At 39.2% G+C, this 15,083-nt stretch overlaps 1 protein-coding gene across 1 annotated transcript in view; it reads right to left on the minus strand.

Moving 5' to 3' along the window:
- Window positions 1-1,298: 1,298 nt before the first annotated feature.
- The window catches only part of LOC101517935 (steroid transmembrane transporter SLC22A24-like), a 36,848-nt gene continuing 23,063 nt past the window's right edge, over window positions 1,299-15,083 (minus strand). Inside the window, exons 5-9 of the mRNA XM_058662236.1 lie at window positions 14,024-14,175; window positions 3,566-3,743; window positions 2,819-3,033; window positions 1,954-2,062; window positions 1,299-1,506 (exon numbers count right to left, since the gene is read on the minus strand). Of these exons, the coding sequence (XP_058518219.1) occupies window positions 1,299-1,506; window positions 1,954-2,062; window positions 2,819-3,033; window positions 3,566-3,743; window positions 14,024-14,175 (862 nt within the window). The remainder of the gene's footprint in view (window positions 1,507-1,953; window positions 2,063-2,818; window positions 3,034-3,565; window positions 3,744-14,023; window positions 14,176-15,083) is intronic.

Genomic DNA, 15,083 nt, shown 5'->3' on the forward strand with positions numbered 1-15,083 from the left:
TCTCTTGAAGTTACTCTTTGTATTTTATATTCTTCGACCAACATGTTCTTATATGGAATCCTCACTGAACTGCCTCAGTTTATGCCATCTAAACTATATTTTGTGAGGTTAATTTATTTTAAATGGGATATCATATAGTTATTTTTGCATGTTGGTATTTTTCACTTATTAGAATGTCATCCAGATCCATCCACTAGATTGTAACGATAGGATTGTTTTAATAGGTGCATATTATGCAGGAGCTGTACCACCAATTCTGCATCCCTTCATCTAATAGACATTTAGTATGATTGATGTAATGGTTATTATGAAAGCTACTTTAAAGCCCATTGACATGCAGACATCTCTTTGACATAGAGATTTCATTTCCTTTGGAAATACTAAATAATGAGGCTGATAGATCATGTGAATAATGCTGCTTTCTAAAACCACCTTGGCTGTTAGTCATTTGTGAATGAATTAAAGGATACCGATAACCTAGTCTTTCTTACAAACAATAGATTGGCTTGATTTAAACTCATAAATAATGTACAGCAATTCACGCATTTGGTTTGACAAAAGTAAGAGGTACCATTCGTCCATTTCATTTTTCATTTATACATAGGACCAAATTGAATTTTTTTCTCCTTATTTGGACCAATCACCAAGAATATGTTAAAATCGTGTTACTTTCTGGGAATCATTTTTCTTCTTTACTTTCCTTGAGTCTTTAGAGCTGGGAAAAAGAAATCCAACAGAACAAAGTCAGAAAACAAAGAAGCTAAAGAATAACTACACATGTCTCACAAATACCCCACGAGAACCACCTCCTGTAGACAAACTGACTGTTTTGCAAGGCAGTTTTTTTTCACACTCGATTCCGATTTTTCTCCCTAACTAAAACAATAAACAGGTTTATGTGCATGTGACAAACTCATTTTCTATTCCACATTTATCAAGTGTTCACTGGGTTGATGGATGGTAAGACCAGTGTGATGAGAAAGAATAACTTGAGTTTTAGTAGACACACAAGAAAACATCAGAAGTGTGCCTTGTCAGGGCAGAGCATGAACCACCACTAACCAGAACATTTTGGGTCTTTTCACCACTAAACCTACTGGTGCAGCGCAATCTCCATGACCCAGAGAGCCTCACAAGGAACCTGAAATCTCCGGGTAGAAGTGAGGCTGTCACTGAAGAGGGACATTAACAGCCCAGGTCTGAGGCTACCAAGGCAAAACCCAAGTGATCATTTCCTTGCTCATGACAGAGCTATCAGCACAGCAGCTCTCTGCTCAGATCCAGGGTGGAAGATTTACTCACGAATTTTCTACATCCTGAATGGTTTCAGGAAATGGCTGATTCCTGGTTTCTGGAAGGCAGAAGACAATTAGTCCAGCAAGGATGGGGAAGACTCCATACATGATCCAGGGCAGGTGAGGTGAATATACGACCAGGGTCATCATAAGGGGAGCCAGGACTGCCCCAATTCCTGAGAACAGATGATTGATTCCTCCAAATGTTGACCTGTGCATGCAAACAACAATACAAATAAATTATGTAGAGATAGCCATACACCACATCTTATTTATCATCTTGTTTTCATGGTGGAGGAATACTACAACAGAGCTACACACATGAGCTCTGACAGTAAACCCTTAATCATCACATTTTCTGCACTATCTCCCAGTTTGATTTTGGCAACTGCTTCAAAGTCTATTTTATCAGCATTAAAGTGGATTGCTGCAACATTGACCATGGAGTGTGGTTTTTAAGGTAAATGCAATGACACATGACAGGACTTGACACATTTTTAGGCACAGTTGGCTTTTGTAGTTACTGGTAATTGGTCATTAGTTATTATCTCAATTTGTTATGCTATTTACTAAACAATCTGTTTTATTCCCTCAAATGAGTCAAAGAGTCTAATAGTCAAATTTGGAAGTCAGAAAGATTGTTTTTTATTTCTTGTACCTGCAAATGGTAGGGATGAGTTCACTGGAATAGATGGGGAGAAAAGTTGCAGCAGAAGTACCAGCAGCAATTCCCAGGGTGGCTAAAGCCACACATGGAGTCTGCATTTCTGGAGAGAAACAAATCATAGGAAGTCAGAAAATTTTGAATGAATTTTAATCAGCACAGCCTTCCAATAATTGTGAGAAAATATTGTTGGAGGGGTTCCTGGGTGGGGATGTTTAGGTCTATCTTCTAACATAGAGAATCCTCAACCTTATGGAGTGGTCAATAGATTAATGTAGCTTATAGGATGTTATGGATTAAACAGAAAATGAACGATGCCGAGTTGCTCCAACTCTTTCTGCACACATGAGTGATTTCATACATTTTATGTAGCTTCTCCTGTCTTTAAGACATGGGTAAATATTAAGGTAATAAATGTATATGCAGCTACCACTGGTAATTTCCCATATAATATGACATAGGTAATTTTATATGAAATTTCTTTATCTACATATTACTGGTGATAACTGTATGTAATTACATATTAAGCAGCTTGCAATTAAGAGTGTGGAGAACAATTTTAGATCTGAGTCAGGTATTTTGTCAAATCATGACAAATGCATTATGTTTATGGAGGAGTGGATACTGTGAATAGACACAGAATCTGGAACAATAGTTCATGAGATAATTAACACTTCCAGTTAATAATCAGCAGTGTCAACCTGGGAAAGATTAGCAGTAAACATTAGAAAAGTATCTTATACAATGTGATGGAAATATTGAAGTAGGACTGTAACTTTGACATGAGGTACGTAAATCCATACAACTCCCATGGACTCTGAGGAAGCCCATTCATCCCACAAACTCCTGACTTTCTTACCTTTGGGCAAGAATGTGCCGATTAGCATGCAAAGTCCTACCAGGAAGAAAAGCAGGGACTGACTGGGGCGACGATCCAAGCGCTTCATTATAAAAATGACAGACAATCTGGCAATGAGTGGGACAGCTCCAAAGATAACCTGTAGCAAGAAGATACTGTCCCCCACTTCCTGGAGGTTGAGGAACGAGCCCATAATAGGTACAGTGGCTCCCATTCTGCAAGGAAGAAAGGAGTAAAGACAAATTTAATAAGCCTCAGTGACAAAGAAATTCTTACGATTTTGAATGTAAACATAATTGATGAAAATATCATTCAGGTATTCAATGTCAGTGTTGCAGAAGAAGCTAAATAATGAAAAATTATAATATAAATGAATAGAGAAATTTGCAATTGCTACTCATTTGCATCTTCTTTCCATAGAATGGTTTTAAAAAGTAAAAGTATCATTTGTGCTAAAATTTTGCATTCTCCCTCTCTCCACAGATGAACTTAGTGCTTGGACACATCTCTGTAACCAGTTTACGTAGGTCCAAGTGAAAGCTGGAGCACAAGAATACCCTACAATGTTATCTGTAGATAAGCTTTTCTAATCATTTGCTCTTTTTAAACATTCAACTGTAACAAAAATGCTGTTAATATCAATATTCTAAATCTGTAGGTTGACAAATGTAAAATCTATTCACTTTTTGGAAACAATTTTTTGAAAAGAAAGGAATTTCATTTCAACATTTTAAATGGATCCATCACCCCATGCACTTCACCTCACAAGGCCCAGGTAGAGGATTCTCATGCGCAGTTTCGTTGCACGCAGCATCTGAAATATTAATGGTGTTGTCCTGGATTTGTCCGGCTTCTCCAGAGCGGTGGATCTCAAAGACTTCAACAATAGAAAGAGAGAGAACAAGGGAGGTTTTAGTGATGAGTCCTGGAGGATGAGATGGGTATAACAAGGGGCATCACTACAAGAGAACAGATGGTGCCATCAAGTGTGGAATGGGTGTCTGGGTTAGTGGTCAAGATGCCATGCAACACACAGCTTCTGTTAATACAGCTCCCAGGGGTCAGTCATGATGGTTCAGGTCATAGAGTTCCTGCCACCAACAGGGCAGACAGATCTGGATTGATTTCCTGATCCTTGGTTTCATAGCCAACCCAACCCTGGCTGTTGTAGATATTTTAAGAAATTACAAGCACATAAAAGCTCTCATTATGCTTTGCTGCTTCTTCGCCATGTCTGTGGGTCTCATGGTGCCACTCTGCTGTCAGACTTGTCCTCTCCTGTTTCACAAAGTCTCTCCTCATTGTTTCACTATGGCTAATTATTCTCTGTCTTTTTAAACCTGTTGCACATTTTCTCTATCTCTCCCTCACAGAAATAAACAGCAGTAAAATCTCACTTGGTATTAAGGCTTATATATTATTAAGTCAGATTAAGTAGACTTTTTTTTAAAAATTTATTCATTTTATTACAGCCAGATATACACAGAGGAGGAGAGACAGAGAGGAAGATCTTCCATCCGATGATTCACTCCCCAAGTGAGCCGCAACGGGCCGATGCGCGCCTATCCGAAGCCAGGAACCTGGAACCTCTTCCAGGTCTCCCACGTGGGTGCAGTGTCCCAATGCATTGGGTCATCCTCAACTGCTTTCCCAGGCCACAAGCAGGGAGCTGGATGGGAAGTGGAGCTGCCGGGATTAGAACCGGCACCCATATGGGATCCCGGGGCTTTCAAGGTGAGGACTTTAGCCGCTAGGCCACGCCACCAGGCCCCAGATTAATTAGACCTTTTGAAGTAATAGCTATAGTGGCCATCATTGAATCACAGTTCTCACTATCAGCTTCTGGTCTTCACACTTCTGTATAGTTCAGTCATGCTTGCTGTGCTTGTTTCTAGTAAACAGAAGAACGAGGTCCTGAAGAATTCAGTAAAATCAACCTGTAGACCAGTGAGCACCACAGCTTAGAAGATGACCCCGAGAAGAGAAGCCTGCTAACCAGAAATGCAATGACCAAGATCAAAAGAAGAGACAGAGGCACAATGAATATTACTGATGCCTTTCCCATAAAGGAGCAGAAGGTCTTGCCAACCTCAGAGTTAACTGGGAAAGAAATCTAGAAAATGGAGGATAAATAATGTTAAATTTTTGTTATAAAGCTTCATATCAGCAATGAGAAGCACATACAGGAATTCAAGGAATTTAAGGAACAGGTTATACAGAAAATAGCAGCAATGAATCAAATGAAAGCTGATATAAATGAAGAACATAACAGAACAAATCAAAAAGTGGAAAGCTTCAATATGAGCATGAATGAGGCAGAAGAAAGACTCTCACACTAGGAAGATATCTCTTGCCATAACAGGGAAGCAATTAAAAAGCTGGAAATAGATCTGACTCCAGCTAAAAAACAAATTTCTCAAGAAAGTTTTGGGGAGTTCCAGAAGGTACACAGAGAAGTTGGTTTTAAAGCTGCATTCAGAGTCATGGAAGATGGCTGACTGTGGAGGGTTGGGGTAGCTGAGTGCGTGGAGAGCTAGGGACAAAATTGGAAAAGTAGAGAATAGAAAGAGGAGAATTGCTGGAAAAGGAATCTGAAACTCCCCAGAGTTGGTGGGACCAAGGCAGGGCCAAGCAGACATAAAGGATTGCAAAAAAACCTCTCAAGACAGCAAATGCCAACTTGAATAGGTGGAAATGGATGCAGGGACACAAACACAAAAAGGGGGGGGGAGAGAAGTTGGTGAGTCACTATTCAGAGGCAAACTGGGCAGGAATCTGAACTCACCCATACCCCAGAGCTCTGGGACCTGGGTCACCCAGGAAGACATTGAAATCGCCCAAAACAGAGACATGCGGTTCCTAGGGGACAGAGGTCTCTCCCAAGGAAAAAGACTTCTCTCAGTGATCCAAAAACAGGAGAGCAGATTCTGGGTATAAACATGAGTGGCACTAGAGCAGAGCGACCTGCCCGGCTGGTAGCAGGGCCACAGAGCAGTGGGTGTGTGAGAGCAAGGCTAGCCCATCATGGTTGAGAGAGGACATGGTACCCTCAGAATACGGAAAGTCTAGCTGATGAATGCACACTGTATGGTGACAGTTGGACCACTCCCTCTCAGGGCACCAGTTCGGTAGGCAGAGGCCGAGAAAGCACCAGGCAGCAGGGAACACACTGGCCCTGATTAGCAACTGTATGCTCAGAACTATCTAATCTACCCCAACCCAGTCAACCACAAGGTGGCAGCAGCCAACAAACATCCTGACTACCTGGCCAGCTGATGGGCAAACTAGGGTTGGATGAGGAGAACCACTATGGTAAAGTACAAGGGACAGATTACAGGAAAAGATAGAGGTCAGGCAGTTGGCAGGGAGGTACCTGGAGACCCTCTGGACACATGGAAGCAGCCGTGATGGCAGAGTAATGAAGTAGTGAACAAAAAACCTATCAGCAGCTGGAGAGTGGTAGTCCAGATCCCAACAATAGCAAAGGATCCAGTGGCAACTATGGCTCAATTCTTGTGGCAGCCAGGTAATTCATCTTAGAAATCTGCACTGAGGAGAAGATTTCATCACCCAGAATTGCAATGTCAAAAGGTAAAAGAAGAGACAGAGCACGATGAATGTTACTGAATACTCAGCAGCAGAAGAACAAGAGCCCTGGTCACCCTCAGAATTGAGGGAGACTTTGAATAAAATGGGAGCCACAGAATTCAGAAAACCCATAATAAAGTTTCTGAACAACAATGAGGAACACATACAGGAGTTCAAGGAATTTAAGGAATATGTTACATAGCAAATAGCAGCAATGAATCAAATAAAAGCTGATATATCAGAAATTAAGAACACAGTGGAGCAAATTAAAAGTACAGTGAAGAGTCTCAAAAATAGAATATATGAAGCAGAAGAAAAAACTTCAGAACTGGAAGATATTTTTTTGTTTCCATGGAGAAACAAACAAAAAGCTGGAAGCAGAGCTGGGTCAAGCTAAAAAAAAAGTATCCAAGAATTAAAAGATATAGTTAAAAGGCCTAACATAAGAGTTCTGGAAGTTACAGAATGCACATAAAGAGAAGTTGGGATTAAAGGTGTACTCAAAGAAATAATAAAAGAAAACTTCCCCAATCTGGAAAAACAATTGGAAAACAACATCCAGGAGGGTCATAGAACTCCCAACAGAATGGATCAAAAGCAAACTTCACTGCAACACATGATAACTAAGCTCTCTTCAGTTGAACAAAAGGGAAAAATATCCTTAAATGAGCACATGAAAAAAATTATGTGACCTATAGAATAATCCCAATCAGATACACAGCAGACCTTTCAGAGGAAACACTACAGGACAGAAGAGAATGGTGTGACATATTCCAGATTCTGAATGAGAAAAATTTTCAGCCTAGAATAACATATCATACAAAGCTCTCCGTTGTCTTTGAAAATGAAATAAAATACTTTTGCAGTAAAGAAAATCTCTAAGAATTCACCTCTCCTAAACCTGCCCTAAACCTGCCCTATAAACAATGTTTGAAGATGTTCTCTTGACCGAGAAGAGGAATAGCACACACCAAAACAAAAGGCAAATGTGGAGAACATCCCAGTAAAAAGCCAACAGAAGAGTAAATCAAAGAGCAACACATCACTAAAATGACAGGACCAAACTGTCACCTATCCATATTAACCCTCAATGTAAATGGCTTAAACACATCAATCAAATCTCATAGATTAGTGGACCAAATCAAAATTAAAATGTATCTATCTGATGCCTACAGAGACACATCTTACCCACAAAGATCAGAAGAAACTGAAAGTGAAAGGATGGAAAAAGATATTCCAAGTTAATGGTAAGGAAAAATGAGTGGGTGTAGCCCTTCTTTTATCAGATGATATAGATTTTGATGTAAAGAGCATCAAAAGAGATGAAGAAGGATACCACATAATGCTCAAAGGATGCATTCAGCAAGAAAAGATCAGCATAAAAATGTGTGTCAAATGCCAAAGCATCTAGCTACGTGAAACAAATATTAACGGGTTTAAAGGGAGAAATAGACTCCAATATTATCATTGTGGCAGACCTTAATACCCCATTAACATTAATAGACAGATCAAAAAACCCAGAAACTCAGCAAAAAAACAACAGAAATCACCCAAACGCTAGAACAAAGAGATTTAGTTGATATCTATAGAACCTTTCATCCTACAGAGAATACACTTTTCTTCATCAGTGTATGGAACCTTCTCCAGAACTGATCATGTTATAGGTCACAAAACAAGCCTCAGCAAATTTTACAAAGTTGAAATCATGCCATGCATCTTCTCAGACCATCAAGGAGTGAAGCTAGAGACCAAGAAGTCAAAACACCAAGGAAGATTTGCAAACACGTGGAGACTGAATAATATGTTACTAAATGAGCAATGGACCAGAGAGGAAATCAAAGGGGAAATTTAGAAATTGCTTGAAATAAATGAAGGCATCAACACAACATATCAAAACTTAGGGAACACAATCAAGGCAGTGAGTGCTAAGAGGAAAGTTCATCTCAATCAATGCTTATGTTAATAAACTAGAAAGGAACCAAATAAATGAGCTAACCCTATAATTAAAGGATCTAGAAAAATACAACAAAGCAATCCCAACATTAGTAGGAAAAAAGAGACAATCAAAATAAGGGAGGAAATAAGCCAAATAGAGATCGAAAGAACTATACATAAGATCAATAAATCAAACAGCTGGTCCTTTGAGAAAATCCAGAAAACAGACTCTCCATTAGCCAACTAATCAAAAAAGGAGGGAGAAGATATGCATCAATAGCATCAGAGACAAGAAAAGAGATAAAACAACAGATACCTGTGACATACAGTGAATTATTAGGAAGTATTACAAGCAACTATATGTGAACAAATCAGAAGACCTAGAAGAGATGGACAGATTTTTGGTCATACAAAACCCACCAAAACTAAATCAAGAAGCAATTAACAACCTAAAGAGATCTATAACATGGACTGATACTGATTAAAGCCCTTCCAACCAATAAAAGTCCTGGACCAGAGGGTTTCACTGCTGAATTCTACCGAACATTTCAAGAGGAACTTAATATAACCCTTCAGAAATTTTTCCAAAACAAAAGAAAGGGAGGCAATCATTCTAAACTCTTTCATTGAAGCCAATATCACCTTAATACCAAAGCCAGACAGAGAAACAACAGGAAAAAGAGAACTACAGACTGATACCCTTCATGAACACAGGTGCAAAGATCCTCAACAAAATACTGGCCAATAGGATCCAACAGAACATCAGGCAGATCATTCACCCAGACCAGGTGGGATTTATCCCTGGCATGCAGGGATGATGGTTCAACATTCACAAATCCAAAAATGTGATATGCTACATCAACAATTTGAAAAATAAAATGTGATCATGTCAATAGATGCAGAGAAGGCACTCAACAAAATCAAATTCTGCTTCGTGGTTAACACCTTAAGCAAGATAGCTGTAGAAGGAATGTTCTACAACACAATCAAAGGAATATATGAAAAACTCAGTGCCAGCATCATGCTAAACCAGGAAAGACTAGAAGTTTTTCCATTAAGATGTAGAACTAGACAAGGGTGTCTACTCTTACCACTGCTATTAAATACACTATTGAAAGCCCTTGTCAAAGCTATTAAGGAAGAAAACTTGTGAAAGGAATTCAAATTGGTAACTAGGAACTGAAATTATGTCTATTTGCAAATGACATGATTCTCTACATAGGAGAACCAAAAGACTCAATCAAGAGCCTATTGGAATTTATAAGAGCATTTGTCAGCATAGCAGGATACAAAATTAAAGAACACAAATTGATGGCACAAGTATACATAAATAACTCCATGGCTGAGAAAGAATATGTAAGTGCAGTCCTCTTTAAAATAGTGGAGAGGTCGCTCAAATACCTTGGAATTAGCTAACCAAAGACATGAACGACCTATATAATGAAAATTACAAATCATTAAAAAAAAAGGACACTAAAAGTGGAGAAACTTCACATGTTCCTGGATGGGCAGAAACAATATCATCAAAATGTCCACATTATTTATAGTAATATACAGATAATATACAGATTCAACCTGATCCCAATCAGAATCCCAAAAATATTCTTCTCAGAAATAGAAAAAAATACAAAAGTTTGTCTGGAAACAAAGAGACCACGAATACCACAGCTCCCCTGAAGAATAAAACTCAAGCCAGGGGAAATCACAATTCCAGACCTTAAGACATACTACAAAGCAGTGATCATCAAAACAGTCTGGTACTGGCACAGAAACAGAGAAGATCAATGGAACAGAATAGGAACACCAGAAAGGAGCTCACACACGTATAGCCAACTAATTTTGACAACAGAAATGAAAACAATGCATGGAAAAAGCCTGGTCTCTTCAATAGATGTTTTTGGAGCAATTGGATAGCAGCTTGCAGAGGTAAGAAACAAGATCCCACCTGTCACATCACACAAAAATCAGCTCTAAATGGATCAAGGATCTCAATCTACATCCATAGGAAAACATAGGAAGAACTCTACAAGATGCAGGCATAGTTAAAACTTACTAGACAAATCAGCAAAAGCACACAGAGTCAAAGGCAAAATAAATCCGTGTTACTACATCTGTACAGCAAAGGAAACTCAACAAAGTGAAGAAACAACCAACAGAATTGAGGAAAATCTGCACACTATGCAACTGATAGAAGACTAAGATCCAAGATTTACAGAGAGCTTCAGAAACTCAATGACAGCAAAACAAACAACCTTTTGAAGAAATATGCAAAGATAACGAACATTTTTCAAAAGAACAAATTCAAATGGTTAATTAACATTTGAAAAAAAAAAAGGCTCAGTCTCCCTATCTATCAGGGAAGTATAAATAAAAACCACATTGCAGTTCCACCTAACTCCAACCAAGTTGACCTACATTCAGAATCTACTAACAACACCTGCTGACATTGATAAGGCAAGAAAGGTACCCTCCTTCACTGCTGGTATTCCTTTATGACCCCTCTGAAAAATAATCAAATCATGGGGCATTGTAATAGCCCACTCACATAATTCTTTTTTCTTTTTTTTTATTGCTGTAATCATTTTTTTCTTTTAAGATGCATTTGTTTATTTATTTTTTTTTCATGTTTTATTATTATTGCTATCATTTTATGATATAGCTCCATACTCCCTTATCCCGTCTCCAATTCTCTTTCCCCCCACCAAGTTCCTCCATATCATTACTAACATAGAGTTCTTCATACTCAGTCATATGTTCATCATTGTGGGCACTGACAATGGCAGAGAGTCCAGAATCCTATTGTCAAGATACAGTCAACAGTTTCATTGTAAGTCCATCTTTGTCTGGAAGCAGAAATGCATACCACACTGCATCCTCACATCTGGATGTTAGTCTCCATTTCACAACTACTTTACATCCCCTTAAATGAAAAGTCATGATACAAAATCAACAATAGAAAGAAAAATAGAAATTTACAATACCATGAAGTTAAACGACATGTTACTACATACGACAGTCTCCATTGCATAGCTACTATACATCCCCTTAAATGAAGAGCCACAAAACAAAATCAACATTTGGGAGAAAAAAGAAATTAACAACACCATGAAGTTCAATAACATGCTATTAAATGACTAATGTGTAGCTGAAGAAATGAAAATCAAGAACCTTCTTGAAGAAAATGATGCCACTGCATGATCTACGAGTCATTGAATGATTTAATCAGAAGGAAGTGTTTTGAAGAGATGAAACCAGCAGAAAACAAAAAAACACATGCGATATTGTTTCCGCTGATCTTTGTTGAACTGTGTCTCCTCCAGAAAAAAACAGACGGGTTTTATTTTTTTAATCCAGTCTTCTAATCTATGACATGTGAGCTTAAGCCATTTACATTCAGAGTTTGATATGTATGGGTGGTACTTTGGTCCTGTCATTTCAGGAATGGGTTGTTCATTGGTTTAGTCTGCTGTTGTCATTTTACTGGGATGTTCTTCCCATTTGCCTTTGGTTTTAGTAGGTGCTATTTCTCTTCTCTGCCAAGAGAACTTCTTGAAGTATCATTTGTAGGGTAGGTTTGGAAGAGGCTAATTCTTTTAACTTTTCTTGAATGTGGAAGATTTTTATTTCATTTTCAAAGACAAAAGAAAGCTTTGCTGGATATGTTATCCTAGGCTGACAATTTTTTTCTTTTAGAATCTGGAATATGTCACTCCATTCTCTTCTTGCCTGTAGAGTTTGCTGTGAGAGATCTCCTGTGAGCTTAATTGGCATTCCTTTATATGTCCATTGATTTTTTTTTCACGTGCACATTTAAGGATCTTTTCCTTATATTCAATTGAAGAGAGCTTGATGATCATGTGTCTTGGTGAAGATCCCTTTTGATTAGGCCTGTTGGGAGTTCTGTGCCCCTCCTGGATCTTGTTCCCCAATTCTTTCTCCAGATTAGGGAAATTTTCCTTTATTATTTCATCAAATACATTTGCAAACTCAGCTTCTCTTTCTGCACTTTCTGGGACTCCCATAACTCTTCTATTAGGCCTCTTCATAGTGTCTTTCAATTCTTGAATACTTTTTTGGCCTGATCCAGCTCTGCTTCCAGCTTTTTGTTTGCTTCCCCCTGATGACAGAAAATATCTTCCAATTCTAAGATTCTTTCCTCTGCTTGCTTCATTCTATTTTGGAAACTCTCCACTGCACTTTTAATTTGCTCTACTGTGTTCTTAATTTCTGATATATCAGCCTTGATTTGCTTTATTGCTTCCTTAAATTCTTTGAACTCTTGCATGAGCTTCTCGTTGTTGATCAGAAGCTTTAAAATGAGTTTTATGGATTCTGTGTACATCATTTTCTCGATGTCTTCCTCAGTTAACTCTGAGGTTGGCATAGGGTTTTGCTCCTTTGCAGGGGAGTTTTCAGTAATATTCAATGAGCTTTTGTCTCTTCTTTTGCTCTTGATCATTGTACTTCTAGTTAGCAGAGTCTTCTCCTTGGGGCAGGTTTCTAAGCTGTGTCACCCTCAGGTCTACAATGTGGTTTTACTTATTGCGGTTGGTACACAACTTTTTGCTTGCAGCCACTTGTGCCACAACCTCCAGCGAGTTCCAGGTTTGGGTTCTTATGTCAGATTTCCACCGTGGTCTCCACAGCCCCAGTTCTTGGTTCACCACTCTCCATCTCCTGTGATACCGTGCTGAGGCTACACCGTTGTCTCTGTAACCTTTCTTCCACTTCTGGTTGGAGCAGATCCCAGGATTAGAGAGACACCAGGTATCTTGTATAATTAAGTTGTTGGTGGCGCTGATATTGTCCAAACCTATTGGACGTTAGGTTTGGGTGCCACATGGACCTATTTTGGCCGGTATGATGCCTCAGTCGGTATTATTTTCTGCAGGACCAGTGCAATCCACTGACGTCAGTGAGTTCTCGCAAGCTCAGCACATGCTCAGGTCACTGTTGTCCCTTGCAGTCCCAAAGCTTTTGCCACAGTGCGTAAAATGGCTCCTGACGTACCACCACTACAGTTCTTGATCTGCTGGCCATCAGATTTGAGGGCTATTCAAACCTGCCCCTAGTGGAACCTGTAGAATGCCACGTTGATGCAGTTCATCGAGTGAGAAATTAGTTCACTCCCAGCTCAGCGCATGCTCCGTCCTTTCCCCTGCCCTATACCCCTTATGCAAAATGACACCCAAATAAACTCTAGGGGACCAACTGGGCTATGAAATCCGCCCTGTTCTTGTACTACCCATTTTTGATCTGCTGCTCTGTCTCTGCTCCTGGTCAAATCAAATAGACCAGCGGGATGGATAGATCTTTGTCTGGGTTCACTTCCCAAGCTCCCAGTGAAAGTCCCTTCCCACCTGGTTGCTGGTGCAGTTCTGGCTGCTGGTGGAGTTCAGATCACCGTGCTGGAGTATCAGTCATTGCAACATCACATTGCTGTGCCCGCTGCTTTCCTGTGTCTGTCAGTCTCCAGGTACCCCTCTGCTGTTACTCTGTCCTTTCCTATATTCTGAAATATGTCCTCTCTGCTTCATCCTGATTAAATGTTTTTCTGTTCGTTTAAACGTGTCCTTACCCTATTCCACCATCTTGATTCTCCCACTCACATAAACCTAACTTAACTCCGAGGTCTTGCTGGAGCCCAGATTTGGGAGATTGTGAGTTCACAACACTTAGTACCAATAACCATCTCCCCTTCCCAGATCACCTCAGTGGTCAGGATCTCTCCAGCACTCTTCTTGCCATTTATGTATGCCACCCTTCTAAGTGCCTTCAAGCCTTCCTCTTGCTGGTTGATGGTAATCAGCCACCGAGCAGACTCTACCAACCACCTGTTGAAAGAACACAGAAACCACAACAAACTCCATGACATAATTGTTTCTTAACTCAAGATCCTTTCCTTTACATTCTAACACTAACATAAATTCTAGCAGTGTCACTAAATCAAATGAGCCTGATACCTTTTACTGGTCTTCATTAGGGGAGGGAGGCATGTGACCCTCAGTAAGTGGTTACACAATTATAGAAAATTATTAGTAGTAACCAATGGTATAATATACTTTCTTCTAACATGAACAAAAATTCTAGCAGTGTCGAGATGTGACTTACCCATTATACTGGTCTTTGTAAGTTGCAGGGGTGGGTGAGTGGGAAGAAACTATGTGAGCACAGTAAGTATTTATATAAATGTAGGACATTATGAGTAATAAGCAATGACATGTATCTTTTTATTTCCTGGTGTACTTTGCATTACTTTTGTTAGTGATTTGTAATCTTCACTGTAGAGTTCTTTGACATCCTTAATAAATTTATCCCAATGTATCCCAAATGTATCATCAGAGATAACAATTTTATGTCTGATTATTGATATGTCTTTTTTCTTCATCTAAACAATACTGTAGAAAATTTTATCTGTTCAAAGAGTAACTGTTTAAAAATAGATTTATTTACTTGAAAAGCCGATTTATAGACATGGAGAGAGAGAGAGAGCATGCACGTGCATTCATTAATTTACTAGAGACAGTTGTTACAATCTTCCATTTTCCAAGGCTATTTTGGCTATTTTGGCCTAACCAAATATCCTGGCCAAGTTCTTGGGCCATCCTCTGCTGCTTTCACAGGAAGTTACTTTGGAAGAGAAGCACCTGGAACTCTAACTGATGCTCCTATGGAGTGTATGCTGTACACGCAGTAGCTTATCCCACAATAATCACTTGTTCGCTATTAACTTTCTAGGTCC

The sequence above is a fragment of the Ochotona princeps genome, chromosome 4 (genome assembly GCF_030435755.1).
Source record: "Ochotona princeps isolate mOchPri1 chromosome 4, mOchPri1.hap1, whole genome shotgun sequence".
Taxonomy (NCBI): Eukaryota; Metazoa; Chordata; class Mammalia; order Lagomorpha; family Ochotonidae; genus Ochotona; species Ochotona princeps.